At 47.5% G+C, this 13,748-nt stretch overlaps 1 protein-coding gene across 4 annotated transcripts in view; it reads right to left on the bottom strand.

Annotated features, from left to right (window-relative positions):
• Positions 1 to 1,624: 1,624 nt before the first annotated feature.
• The window catches only part of Stk36 (serine/threonine kinase 36), a 26,881-nt gene continuing 14,757 nt past the window's right edge, over positions 1,625 to 13,748 (bottom strand). For 3 of the 4 annotated variants that reach the window (XM_006245174.5, XM_063266974.1, XM_063266975.1), the window contains 15 exons: positions 13,718 to 13,748; positions 13,113 to 13,218; positions 11,404 to 11,554; positions 10,902 to 11,029; positions 10,398 to 10,502; positions 9,643 to 9,741; positions 9,460 to 9,548; positions 9,144 to 9,360; positions 8,875 to 8,985; positions 6,872 to 6,946; positions 5,492 to 5,663; positions 5,188 to 5,335; positions 4,853 to 5,000; positions 3,579 to 4,325; positions 2,272 to 2,596 (listed from right to left, as the gene is read on the bottom strand). The exon at positions 13,718 to 13,748 is cut by the window's right edge and continues 67 nt beyond it. In XM_006245174.5, the coding sequence (XP_006245236.1) occupies positions 2,453 to 2,596; positions 3,579 to 4,325; positions 4,853 to 5,000; positions 5,188 to 5,335; positions 5,492 to 5,663; positions 6,872 to 6,946; positions 8,875 to 8,985; positions 9,144 to 9,360; positions 9,460 to 9,548; positions 9,643 to 9,741; positions 10,398 to 10,502; positions 10,902 to 11,029; positions 11,404 to 11,554; positions 13,113 to 13,218; positions 13,718 to 13,748 (2,471 nt within the window). In that variant the 3' untranslated portion in view covers positions 2,272 to 2,452. Of the gene's footprint in view, positions 2,597 to 3,578; positions 4,326 to 4,852; positions 5,001 to 5,187; positions 5,336 to 5,491; positions 5,664 to 6,871; positions 6,947 to 8,874; positions 8,986 to 9,143; positions 9,361 to 9,459; positions 9,549 to 9,642; positions 9,742 to 10,397; positions 10,503 to 10,901; positions 11,030 to 11,403; positions 11,555 to 13,112; positions 13,219 to 13,717 lie in introns of all 4 variants that reach the window. The other variant, NM_001173986.1, reaches the window with a different exon arrangement.

Raw genomic sequence — 13,748 nt, 5'->3', positions numbered from 1 at the left:
AGTTCCAAGCCAGGGAAGGCATAATAAGACTTTATTTCAAAAATTAAAAAGATACCATCGTCTATCACCCAGACTATTTCCTCATGGCCCACCCTGTCTCCCACTGTTTTTTTTTAAAGAGTCTCACTGAACCTGAGCTCTTTTAGTTAGATTGGCAGGCCAGCAAAGCCAGAGAACTTGCCCATCTCTACCCCCACAGGGCTCAGATTACAGCAGCATAGCACTATGACCAGCTGTTTTATGTGAAGCAAGCACTTTACACATAGCCATTTCTCCAACCCTCAGAGTAAGCCTTCCCTCACTCCCTTTTTTAAGAGCATGAGGTAAATCATATTGCTCTTCCATGATGAACCTTCCCATCCATCCCAAAAGCATTTAGAAAAACTCTCAACCCCGCAAGGTATACAAGGTCTGCAGCATCTGCCCATCACTACCTTCCTGCCCTCCCTACTTCTCTTTCCTGAGACAGGGCCTTACTATATAGTCTAAGCTGGCTTCAAATTCACAATCCTGTTTCAGACTACCTAGTGATGGAGTTTCATGTTTTTATTCCAGAGCACTTTTTAATCACCTTCCTATACAGTTTATTTAAGTAGCTTACTCTGTGAGACTGGTTCTTGCTATGTTGCTCAGGCTGGTCTTAGACTCCCGAGAGCGTGATCTTCCTGCCTCAGCCTCTTCAGTTGCAGCCATTCCACTCAGCTTCACTCCACTTATTTTAACAGCTTTCCCAGTTTCCAGCCAGAATGGAAACTCTGTATCAGGCATCAGGTGCAGTTCTATCTCTAGTGGCACACAGGAAGGGTGTGTGTGTGTGTGTGTGTGTGTGTGTGTGTGTGTGTGTGTGTGTGTGTGTATGAATTAAAAGAAAATATGGGCTAGGTAGTGGCAGTATACACCTTTAATGCCAGCTCTCAGAGGGCAGAGGCAAGTCAATCTCTTGAGTTCAAGGCCAGCCTGGGCTACAGAGTACATTCCAGGAAGCCAGAGCTACACAGAGAAACTCTATCTCAAAAAAATAACAAAAATTTTATATATATATATATACACACACACATATATTATATATATATTACACAATATATATGTGTATATACATATATAAAACATACATACATATATAATATACATTATATTATATAGAGAGAGTGAGAAATTAAGAACGGTCTTAGAGGAATCTTTCTTTTGATGAGACATAACTAAATGCAGTAGATAATGAAAATCTCCTTATAAAATACAGATAATTTTACTCATCTTTCATTTCTTACAATCTTTAGTTAAGGAAGGACAGAAAGACACCTTTTTCTCCCTCCCATTAGCTGGACACTGAACCCAGAATACCTCATACATAGGCAGCAAGCACTCATCGCTGAGCCACTCCAAGAGGAGTCTCCCCTTTTACTGGATGGAGAATTCAGGGACCTGGAAGCTTGTCTCAGTCAAGCTTCTAATACACATGCAGTTAGATTTTTACTAATGTGTCTACCAAACATCCTTTCAGGTAAATTGGTTACATTTGATTCTAACTAAGGGGACTGTCAAACACTTTTTTCTGGTAAACGCCAGTCTCCATAAATAGCCGTTCTTTCAAAGCAGCTAGGATTCCATACACATTGACACTGCCTTAAATGTTAAAATGACTGTATTCTCACAGTACCTTGATTTACCTGTTTATCCCCACTCTTCTCTGTATCAGTTCCACTGGCCTTACCTTGAAAGGTATAAACAATTCTCTAAACCAAGATCTTGTGTGAACAGGGTACAGGGCTTCCAGTGTCAGAGAAGTTAGAAAAGGGCCCAAGCCTCCCAACACCTTACCTTGGGAGCTTCAGTTAGGGTGAGGCACAATTTTCACTAAGTGTTTATAAACAACTTATATATGTGTGTATATATCATATAAATATATACATATGTACACACACACATATATATGGAAATATACATTATACACACACACAAACCACTCGTGGAAGGAAAGTGGGCTAAGGGCTGAGGAACCCCTCAACAACAGGGGTGATGACATTTATCCCCATGGGAGACAGCTGAAATAGAGACCAGTGTACTTAAGGCAAAAACAGCAAGGCAGATTACAGGAGATCCAGAAAGGAGGAGGTCCAGCAAGGTAGAGGTGGTTTTTTCCTAAGGCCTGGGTGGATGGCATGGTCCTGGGGTTAAGGGCTCATTACTGGAAGAGAGATCCCCGCATGTAGACAAAAGGGATTTTCTCTGGCACCAACAGTGATGGAGTTTACTGATTCAAGTCATTATGAATCTAGGGAGGAAGGAGCTTTAATAAAATCTCTTCTAGTTTCTCACTTGCAGGGGAGTCGGCAGCTTAGCACTCTTTCTCAGTCGCTTCAGCTCTTGGCTGAGTTAGAAGCTTGGGTAGGAGAAAAAGGAAGATTTGCAACAGTAGGATAGTGACGGCTGGAGGGGACCCCAGGCATCGGGGTCATGTGCTGTGGGTCGGCCTCAGGAGGTGGATAAGCTTCCTGCAGTGTCTGGCAGAGGTAGGCCTGCTATTGCTGCTTGGCAGTAACTGATGCCCCAAAGACAGCAAGGTTAATTTCTCACTGGCACCCAGCGACACCAGCACCTGCAGGTTAAAGCAAATGACAGAACATGACAGAAGGGTGAGAAATGGTGGTGTTGGCACATGCAAAGGACTCCCCTTTAACTAAGAAACAGGAAAATGAGCCTTTTATGGATTTGGAATAGGCTAATCAAGACAAGAAGTCTCAAGGGCTATGACTCAACAACACCCAGGTATTGATTTCTACTCTCTTTGGGTACTGGCCATAAAATCAATGCACTAAGTGACCCATTCACCTGTCCCTAGTCAGGGGTTAAGGAAAGCAGTAATAACAGACAGTAAGCCAGAACCTCTGCTTCCCAGTGGGTCCTTCATTTCCCACCATTTCATTGTTTCCTCACATGGACCGCCAGAAAGATTTTTAGTGTTAGTATCATCCTGTCAAATGCCTGTGGGTCTAATGATACCACACTGACCAAGTCTACTCTGTGATAGCTCAGATGTGTGAATCCCACTGGGTTCGTTAGAGACTCAACATTAAGTAGAAGCAAAACACCATCATATTTCAGAAGAATAGGCTCTAGACCCCGACTCAGGAGTTCAGAAGCCCTGTCCCATCTGAGAGCATGTAACTGTGACACGTTACTAAATTAGCTCTGCTTCCGTTTCCTGCAAAATGAGGGGGAGAAAAGCTTAACCTAGACAATAAAGGTAAAAGGCCGAGCTCTGGGCTAAGAACAAGAACAGTTGGCAGCTTCACGGCCTCAGCATCTCCTGGTTTCCCCATCTCCCTTCTCTTTTGTGTCTGGAAGAGAGACGTGCTGACTCTTGGGGTCTCAGGCAAGCCATAGCCCACTGGAGCCTTCCAGATACCTTCCCTCCTCTAGGGTACGTTAGGAAACCCATCTCCAATGCATTGCCTTTGAGCTTCTTACACCCTGAGGAAATATTTTGCATTTCTAGGGGTCCTCACAAACTACACAGGAAATGCTGTGTGAACTTCAGGGCCTTTGATCACCACGGCTCATAATCCCCCTGGCTTTACCTGATGAATACAGGGCTCCTGTCGGAGGCTCCGGAGGGCAATAAGGGCAGCCTCTTTGACAGTTGGTTGAGGGTCTCCACACGCCATTTCTAGGAGCCGCTGGGGTACTTGGCACTTTAATAGCTCCTTGCCCAATCCTTCAGGTCCCAGATTGCCTAGAGCTGATGCAGCATTGCGCCGGATAGCATCCTGAGCATCTCCCAGCAGCTGGGTCATACTGGGCACTGCAGCTGCCAAGGCAGGTCCCAAGGGACCAGCCTGGTAGGCTGCATTGCCCACAGCAAAGCTGGCACTGCGTCGCACGGCAGGGTCCTTGTCTCCAAGCCCTAGCAGCAGAAGGTTGAGCAGTCCTGACTGGCTCTGTAGTGCCCCACGTAGGGCCATGCTGTGTTGTAATAAATGTCCCAGGAGCCTGTAAGTACGGACCCGCACAGCATTCTCTGAGTGGCCTAGGAGGCTGCGCAGTGGCCGATAGGATTCATCAGAGCCAGACAGGAGCTCCTGGATAAAGGACAAGTGGCTGGGGGATAGAATCCGGGTTGTGTGTGTCAGCAGGGACAGGAGGTCAGAGACCATGAGGGGTTGGTCACACAGGAGAACAACAGAGAGGAATGAGATGATGGCTCTAGAAGAGGTGGCTACTGTGTTCACAAACTGCTTGAGAGAGGTGGGATCCATGAGGGCCAGGCGTGTAAGGAGGCCAATGGGCAGCTCTGCTTGGAACAATGGAAGGTGGTGGCAGCAGACCTGGAAGAAACAAGAGTTCAGGAGAGGGAGAGGTATACTGCAATGGCAAAGGCAAGACAAAAGCTGGCAGATAGACTCGCCAAGCCAAGGAAAGAAAACTACGAGACAGCAGAGCCTTGCCCCATAGCATAAAACATGAAACCCACTTGGAACCCAAGAGCAGATCCTTTCTACACTTACACCTGGCTCTGCAAAGGCACAATTTCTTCCTCCAAAGATGCAAGGTATAATGCTAAAGAGTGGCAGGATAGTAATTCCTGACTAAGGAACTGAGCTCCAGTACCTGGCCTCACTACTGAGTTCTAAAAGAGTCAGAGGGGAGACCAATGAACACGGGGAGTCATTAGCTCAGAGCCAGCTGTAGGCCATGTCTGGGTCCGAGGGCTGCCTCCACTGCAACACTTCAGTCAAGCTAGATGCCCTGTTCCCTGAGGGCCTGGGGAGTCCTAGAGCTATTAAGATGTGAGTTAGAAGACACAACGTTGGCCATCTTCCTTTCCCACCTTCATACCTGCAAAACCACATACCTGCAGCAGGTAGACTGCAACTTCTGAGGCCCTGAGGTCAGCCAAGATGCCTCCGAGGAGGTCAGCATCCACATCCAGGGCGAAGGGGAAGCAGAGCAGCTTGCACACAGAGAGCACCACAACGGGGAGAAACTCAGACCCCTGAGGCCTAGGAAGGAAAACAGACTCACCCTTTAAGATGCTGCCTCTCTCACTGCAGTTCCACTTTCCCATCTCGGCAAATCCTTAGGTCCCAGCCTAGTCCTTGCCCCACCTCTAGCTTTCTGCTCCTCTCCTGCCCTCACGTCCTCCTCCCCTTACAGCCCGACTCTACTGTTTTTCTAGTTCAGACTCACGCCTGGCTCAGGCGGTGCAAGAAGCTGGGTGAAAGCAGGTGCTTCAGGGTCAGCATGAGGACACTGCCATGCTGGGACAGGTGGCTCAGGCATAACTGGGGCTCCTGGGTGAAGATGGCCATTGCCAGGCTCAGCAAGGCTGCCATGCCTGAAAAGAACAGAGGATGCAAACAAGCAAGAGTCCCAGACGCCCCTGATCACCCAAAGCTCCCATAGAAGCACTTAACTGTAGGATAACCCAGTTCTAAGCGGCCTCCTTTTGGAAAGGAGCCTATGCAAACATAGCTATGGTAAGAGAAGACACCTTGGGGTGAAATCAGTGTCCAGTCTGGCTCTAGGCTGGGTGGACTTGATAGTGACAGGTCATCTTCCTGGGCAGACACCTCCTCAGATAGTCTCAGAGCCATGGAAAAGCGGTGCCACAGAATGGTCCACACCTCTGAACCTGCCACGTCCCTGATCAGGCCAGGCTTCCCCTGTTAGAGAGGAGGATGTGCAGAAGGCAGGGCTCCAAATGCCTTTTTGTTATTTCTGTCCCAGACACAGAGTTATAGAAACCATTCCTTTGGTTTCCCCACCTAATATTTTCTTTTTTTTTTTTTTCTTTTTTTGGAGCTGGGGACCGAACCCAGGGCCTTGCGTTTGCTAGGCAAGCGCTCTACCACTGAGCTAAATCCCCAACCCCCCCACCTAATATTTTCATATTTTACTTCCATTCCTTTCTCATTTTCCATTTATCTTTCTTCTCTCCCTCTTTCCTTTCCTTCTTTTTAGAAAATAGCATCTCAGCTGGGCAGGTGGATCTGAGGCCAGCCTGGTCTACTGAGTGAGTACCAGCACAGTCAGGGCTACACAGAGAATCCCTATCTCAAACAAAACAAAACAAAACAAAAAACAAAGAAAGAAAGAAAGAAAAATAAATTATGTATAATACTATGTATTCAGGCTGCCCTCAAACTTATGATCCTCCTGCCTCAGATCCTCAAACCCTAGGACTGTAAGTCCACCACCTCGCCCAGCTTATGTTCCTACGAGGTCATAACTTAACCCGACCTCTCGACCTATGTCTGTGCCTATTGAAAACCAAGAAATTAGCCTGTCCAGACCTGCTCATGTCAAGGCCAAGTGTATAAGGCTTATTTTTTTTTTTTTTTTTTTTTTTGGAGCTGGGGACCGAACCCAGGGCCTTGCGCTTGCAAGGCAAGCGCTCTACCACTGAGCTAAATCCCCAACCCCGTGTATAAGGCTTATTAAAAACACTTTTGTTTCTGTTGAAACTGGATCTTAGGTACTTCAGGCTAGCCTCAGTTAACTTACTATATGGCCAAGGCTGGTCTAGAACTTGTTGATCCTCCTACCTTGGAGTGAATAAGAATTTTCATCTAAATAATAATAATAATAATAATAATAATAATAATAATAATGATAATAATAATAATAATAACCCCACAAATCCCAAACCCCAGAGAAGCTGCTTTTCTCCCACTGGATCCCTAGGGATGTGGCTGTGCAGCTCACTTCAGAGGCTCTATTGAGGGCAGGGGCCATTTTCCGGCAGTTAACAGTTAACAGCAGTATGAGAGGGCAGGCAAGCATGCTTGCTTCTTCACTTCTACATTCTAGTGACTCCAATTCCACCTAGGTCCTCTCCCTGCTTCTTCTCAGTCTCATGGCACATCTGTACCTGTGTAAGGAGCTGAAGCAGAAGAACGAGGAGGCCATCATAGAAGCCACAACTACACGGTGGAGTCAGCCGGACCTGTTGGAGGGAGGTAAGAGGAACACAGATGTTCAAGAGGGATGAGGTAGTAACCCAGACCAGGCTCCCAGCACCTACATGAGTAGAAAAACCTCTTTCTTAGCCTGGCAGAATGGGACAAGTTTTGGAATCTTGGGTTTCGCCTATTTCCTTCATGTTCCTAAAGACATAGAGTCTAGTAGGATAATCTTTTGGGTCCAAAAACAATTCTAGTTTAGGAAGACGTGTGCTAAACAAGAAGTTGTTTACACAGGAGAATAAATGTGCCTAACAGCACCTTTAGAGGCAGAGACATATCCACCATTTTAAAGGCAGGGCTGGAATGTAGCTCAATGGTAGAACATTTGCAAAGGTTGTGCCAGGCCCTGAATTCAATCTCCAGCACTCCAGAATAAGTAGATAAAAATGTAAGGTCAGACAAGGGACAGTGGCAGTAGGAAGGGAAGACACCATAAGATGTACAGAGCACAGTACAAAAGCAGGTAGGCGTTGGGGATTTAGCTCAGTGGTAGAGCGCTTGCCTAGAAAGCGCAAGGCCCTGGGTTCAGTCCCCAGCTCCGAAAAAAAGAAAAAAAAAAAAAAGAGCAGGTAGGCATAAATGTTCACAGTGCATTCCAGAAGTGATTAACAATCTTTGGAGCCCACTGGCATCAGATAGGCCATGATAGACTATACTGCAGTGGTCTACAGAGTCTGAAGCGTTTCCTATAAGCAGAGGGAAGCCAATAAAGACTTGCACAGCACAACTTTTGCTCCTGAATTAGCAATATTTTATAAAATCTTGTATCCACTTCTTGATTCACAGAATTTACAATAGTGTAAAACACTCAACACACGGTTGGTTCTGTGTTCAGAGCCACTGATTGAATGGATGGCACTATTTTCTCCTTAGAAAGCAGTGAAGAGAACAAAAAATAGGGGCAGAGCCCTTGAGTCAGCAAGAGACTAGAGAGAGATAGCACAGGTGGGCAGTTGGGAGGGGCACAGAGCAACAAGATGGAGTCAACCCAAAGGCAGAATGCTGGACCTGGGGAGCCATCTAAAGAGGTAATGAGGAGGAAAAGCTTCTGGGTAAATGTTAGTGCTTTAGCTAGTGACACAACCCCTCTGAAGGCTAACTTCATCAAGGGAAGCAGCTATTACTATATTTGCTGTCTCTAATCTTCCAAGCGTGTTGTGGGAGATGTATTATATAAGTTAGAAAGTGCAAAAAGTTCTACATATACAAGGACACAAATTATATAAATATGAAGTCTCTCCTTTTTCCAAAATGACGGAAGAGTTTGAAAGGGGTCAGGCAATGCTGGTGCATGCCTTCAACCACAGCACTCGGGAGGCAGAGGCAGGAAGATCTCTGTGAGTTCAAGGCCAGCGTGGTTCTCAAAGTGAGTTCCAGGACAGCCATGGCTATACAGAGAAACCCTGTCTCAAAACCCAAAAACCAAAATCCAAAAACCAAAACCAACACAAACTGAAACAAAGAGTTCCAAAGGGCCTGAAAGGAAACGAAAAAACAAAACAGTAGCCCGAGTTCCTGAAGAACGCACTACCCCATGTTAGTCACAGAGAAAGAGCAGAACACTGCAGCAAGAGGTGAGCGATTAAAGTACCAGGAAGGACTTCAGCCACAGGAGCATGAGCTCCTGGAGGGGACCAGAGCAGGCAGGGAACCTCTTACCCAGGTTCCTGGGCAGCTTCCTTTACTTCCCCCTTCCCTGCCTCCATCTTTGGAACTTCTGAATTAGAAAAGAAGCACTGACCAACCCAGGCCCAGAGCAAACCACTGTCTGGAGGCAAAGGTGAGGAAGAGAGGCTTCTCGACTCATTTTCCATTCTGTAGTTTCCGTTGGGATTACCAGATATTGTCTGTCCTCACGAGGGCTGCCCTGGTGCTGGACTCAGGAAACATGTCTTCCCCAATGCCTTACCTCTGCAGGGGCAGACAAGGCATGTGCAGCTGCAGCTATCCATTCCCGGGGCTGGAGGTCAAAGGTCACCCCTTGCTGACCAAGCTGTCCTAAGAGACAGGCTGCTGCATTCTGTGAGAAAGGTAGAGGAAAAGAAGGGACATCTGAACCTGAATGGTGTCCAGGACATGAAGAAGATGCTTGCTGAAACAGTTGCAAATAGAAGGATGGCTGCCTGCTCCCAAAAGGGTCAGATGAAGGGCAAAGACAGGAGAATGCTGAGGACTCACCACAAGAGAGACGATGTGTGAGTGGGTGAAGAGAGTAGCGACCTCACTGCCCAGCTTCTCCATCCTGGAACAGAGAGATGCACCACAGATTACAATGGGCTGGGAAGGCTCCTTCCTCTTCCTTGTACTGCACACTCCACTCATGCTGCTGTCTTCCTCCAAAGTCAAAAGGTGATGAGAAAGAATCCAGGCCTGTTCTTCATAGAGAAATGCCCTTCTAGGAAAAGGATAAAGGGTGCCATTCCCTGTATGTCAGGGTTAGCTTTGTGGGAGGAAGACTTCAGCTGAGAGTGAGAGACCTGACTTTATGACTCACCCTGAAGGTAGATCTTGGAGCCGAAAGACAAGAAGGGACAGGAGGTAAAGTGCCACCTCAGTGGACTCTTCCCAGTCTGCTACTTTCACCTGCAAAGGAAGCCTACGGTGTCAGAACAATTTCTGGGTGAGATGGAACCACCATGAGACAGCCAACCATGTTGGTATCACATTAGCTTCTTACCTTGCCCTGGACTAACATGAGCAGCGACTCCAAGGCCAGAGGCTCTTGTCCCAGAATATGGCACAGGCGCTCACTAATATAGCAGCAGGAGTAGAGAACCTAGAGAGGCCAGGAGGAGGCTGTCAGTGGTCCTACGGTGGAAGGTTCAACTGAAAAGCAGGCAAGCCTCTCAGTGGAGCTAGTGTCCACATGTGGGGTTTGAGACCATTTTGACTGTCAATATGGCCGGAGAAAGAAGAGCCTAAGTAAAGTACACCTCGGAGTGTTTCTAAAGCAGGGAAAACCCACCCTGAATGTGCCTGGTGCCATCCCACAGGCTAGGGCCTGCACAGAATGAAAGGAGAAAAGAAAACCAGACACCACACACCACAGGTATTCTCTCTGCTTCTGGATGGCAGCATGTGAACTACTCTGCTGTTCCCAACCATGCCTCCCACAAAACCTTTCTCCTCTATGAGTTCTGGGTGGCCTAGAACTCTCTATATAGACCAGGCAGGCAGGCTGGCCTCAAACCCACAGAGATGGCCTCCCTCTGCCTCCTGAGTGCTGGAAATTAAAGGCAAGCATCACCATGCCCACTATGGATAATCAATCAATCAATCCCTCTCTCTCCATCTCCCTCTTCTTCCCTCCTTCCCTCCCTCTCCTACTCCTCCTTTCTCTCTCCTTCCTTCCCTTTCTCTTGCCTCCTCTCCCTTCCCAGAAATTAGAAGAAATCTGAGGTATTGGGAATCTAAGCTGTGGGAAGGAAGTACCTTGAGAAGGTGGAGGCATAGGATATGGTGCCGCAGACCAGAGATGAGGGATGGCCTCAGTTGGCTGCTGTCCTCGGTTAGCTGGTTGGCCAAATGCCAAGAGACCTACGGAGACATATTTGACTCCATCTTGTCTCCCTTACTCTGTTTCGTTTCTCACATTTCTTCAGCTGGCCAGGACTTTCAGACTCATGCTGGCTCTTTTTGGGTTCACTAGGAATCTCAGACCCCATTCCATTCCCAGTCTCCATGGCCCGTGGGGAACTGAATCCTGCCCTAGTTTGGTTTAAATGGCCTTATCACCTGGGCAGTCACTGCTGGGCCAGCTGGCCAGTGCTCTGGAATTCTAGCCATGCCGAGTTGAACAAGAGGCCCAGACCAGCATGGGAGTGTCTGTTTCTAGAAATCCTGAGCATTACTTTTCAGTCTCTCAGCGGAAACTTTGGTCAGCCTTCCCAGTTCCCATGTTGCGGGAAGAAAGAACCAAGAATTTGGAGCTCAGACCTGCTCCTTGGCGTCCCAACAGCTGGGCAACCCCACAGGGGCAGTGCACATGGCTGCCAGGGCAGAAGAGATGGCTCCGGGTACATCTTCACTCTGCTCCCGCAGTGGCTGGCTCACTTGTGGGGCTCCTGTGGAGAAAGGCAAGGTGTACTGGTAAAGTCTGGTTGTTTCTCACACATTCAAATTTTTAGGATATTTTTGCTGTGTCTTGCTATGTCTTTTGGCTTTTGGAGGCAGGGTCTCGGTATGTCCGGGGCAAGCCTTAAACTATGAAGCTGAAGATAACTTTGAAGTTGATCCTCCTGCATCTACCTCTAGAGTGCTGGAGCTATGTAGCACCAAGCCCAGGGCTTCATGCACGCTAGGCAAGCCCTCTACTTAATGAGCTACACCCCTAACTCCAATTTATGGTTTTTGAGCACCTGTGAAGTACCAAGCACCATTCCAGATGGTGGAAGCAGGAAGGATTTAGCCAGGCCTATAGGACAAGGAAGCTGGATACCTGGTGGTGTGTGGAAAGGGAGTTGTGGAACCGTTAGGCCGTGAAGGAGCCCGTCCAACACAGCACGCTGTGTGGTCAACAAGCTGGCATAAAAGGCTTTGGAGATGGCCCGGCTGTTCCCATCCACAGCCTCACACAAGACAGCAAAGCACTGAAGGAGAGAAGGGCAGAGTCAGCAGCAGGGCTTCAGAAAACTGACCGGGCTTTAATGAAGCCAGGACTACCCCCCAGAAACCTGGGAAAGGGATTAAGAGCCCTGGAGAAAGATGTCTGACCTAAGACTTCCTCCCATGGAAAACACATCAACTGCCTTCCTGTTTGACGAACAGTCCTTCCCTCTTCTTTCCCCTCCCACTTCTACACATACACTCTGTGTACTGGGATTCAATCCTTGCTCTCTTACATTCGTCTAACTAATCCTTCTATTTTCTCATCAGCATCCTCCCAGATGACATTTCTAAAATGTGGAACATGGGTATAACAATTCAGAAATTCAGGAAGGACGATTATTCCAGATACCTCATTAAACCCAGTATTCAAATGACATGACAAATGCTGGCCAATGGTGACTTACTGGTCAAAACTTTTTCTACACATTCAGAACTTTCTGACTCAAAAGGAAGAGGAAGAGGAAGCTAGAATCTCAGACTAGAAAAGGGGATAGATCACTAACTGGGGTAGAAAATTAGCCACAGCTATGATCCCAACTGCTGATTTCAACAACAACCATACAGCCACTTTCCTTGGCCACAGTGTTTGTATCTTCTGGACCTGTGATAACTCAGCGGCCTTCTCATTCAGTGTCCTCCATTCTCCTGTCCTGAACTCAGGGTCTGAGAGGGAGAGCTTGAGTAGTTCATGAGTCTGAGCACAAACAAGGCTGGAGAACACTAGGTGGTCTGCAAGATGCCTCATCTCTTTCGGTTATTGTTGTTTTGTTTGTTTTGGAGATAGGGTCTTACTATGTAGCGCTGGCTGTCTCAACTATATGTAGAGACCAGGCTATCTCTGAACTCAGAGAGCTCCGCCTGCCTTCCGAGTGCAGAGATTACAGGCATGCACCACTATGCCTGGTTTTCTAAATTTTAATTGTTTTTTTTGTTTGAGACACTTATATTTGTGGACCTTGATAAATGCCAAACTACTTAACGACTCTGTAATTTAGGGATGGTGTTCTTTCTACCTAGAACGGCCTATCTCCTTCCCTGCCCCACCACCTGGCACAGCTGCTATGCATTCCTGAAATGTTCGCACGCATGCCTTCCTCCTCCACAGCTTGAAGACTTCTACACAGCACCTATGGCATCTTCTTCAGTGGCACTTCTGCACTGTACACTGAGCTCCATAGGCTCTTCACTTTCCCTACTTGATTTTTTGTTTTGCTTTGCTTTGGTTCTTTATTTTTTTCAAGACATGATTTCTCTAAGTAGCCTTGGCTGTCCTGGAACTCATGATGTGGACCAGGCTAGCCCTGAACTCAGAGATCTCTGCCTGCCTCTGCCTCCCAAATGCTGGAACTAAAGACATATGCTACACTGCCCAGCCTTCTCGACTATCTTTAGTATGATCAAGGCGGGCACTCTCTTACTCATGTGGTATATGGCACATGGCGAGAAGTCGTTTGTGGTATTGATGAAATCATAAGACGGGCTGGGAGAAATGCAGAAAAAGGCAGGAAAGACAGAAATCTGGAGGCGAGAGAAGATTACCATGAGGCTATCCCTTCGAAATGTCGGCTCGGAATCATCTGGTTGGGCCAACAGCTTCCCCAACAAGTCCAAAAAGAGGCTGGCAGCCTCCTCAAACACCTGTAGGCTGGGGAAGAATGAACCCATGGCATCTTCCCATCCTCCCACTAAAGCTCGGATATGGATGTGTCAAATGGGTCAGGTCTGGAAAGGTAGGACTCTCTGCCAAGAAATGCATCAGAATGTTTCTTCTTTCAACTCTGCTAACACACACACGTGCACGCACGCGCACGTGCACACACACGCGCGCGCACACACACACACACACACACACACACACACACACACCCCTCACATACACCACTCAAGCCCCTCTCAGCTGTGTTCACATCTCAATCCTTCCACTGAGGCCCATCTGCACTGGGTAGCTGCCGACTCCTAGAGTCTTGGGGAAAAGCTATAATAAATATCTCAAGGTCCTCATGAGGACCAACTAGATTCTGAAGGCTACTCAGCTAATCACTAACCCTGACCCACATCTCCACTCCACGCTTGGCCTCCTAATAAGGGGGAGGAAATGGAGTAGACATTGAAGCCAGACGGAGAGAAAGGTTTTGTTCTCCCACCTGTCACCTGTCTGGCTCCTCTCCAGATTGA

The sequence above is a fragment of the Rattus norvegicus genome, chromosome 9 (assembly GCF_036323735.1).
Source record: "Rattus norvegicus strain BN/NHsdMcwi chromosome 9, GRCr8, whole genome shotgun sequence".
Lineage (NCBI taxonomy): Eukaryota > Metazoa > Chordata > Mammalia > Rodentia > Muridae > Rattus > Rattus norvegicus.
This window is presented reverse-complemented; position numbering and strand designations above follow the sequence as displayed.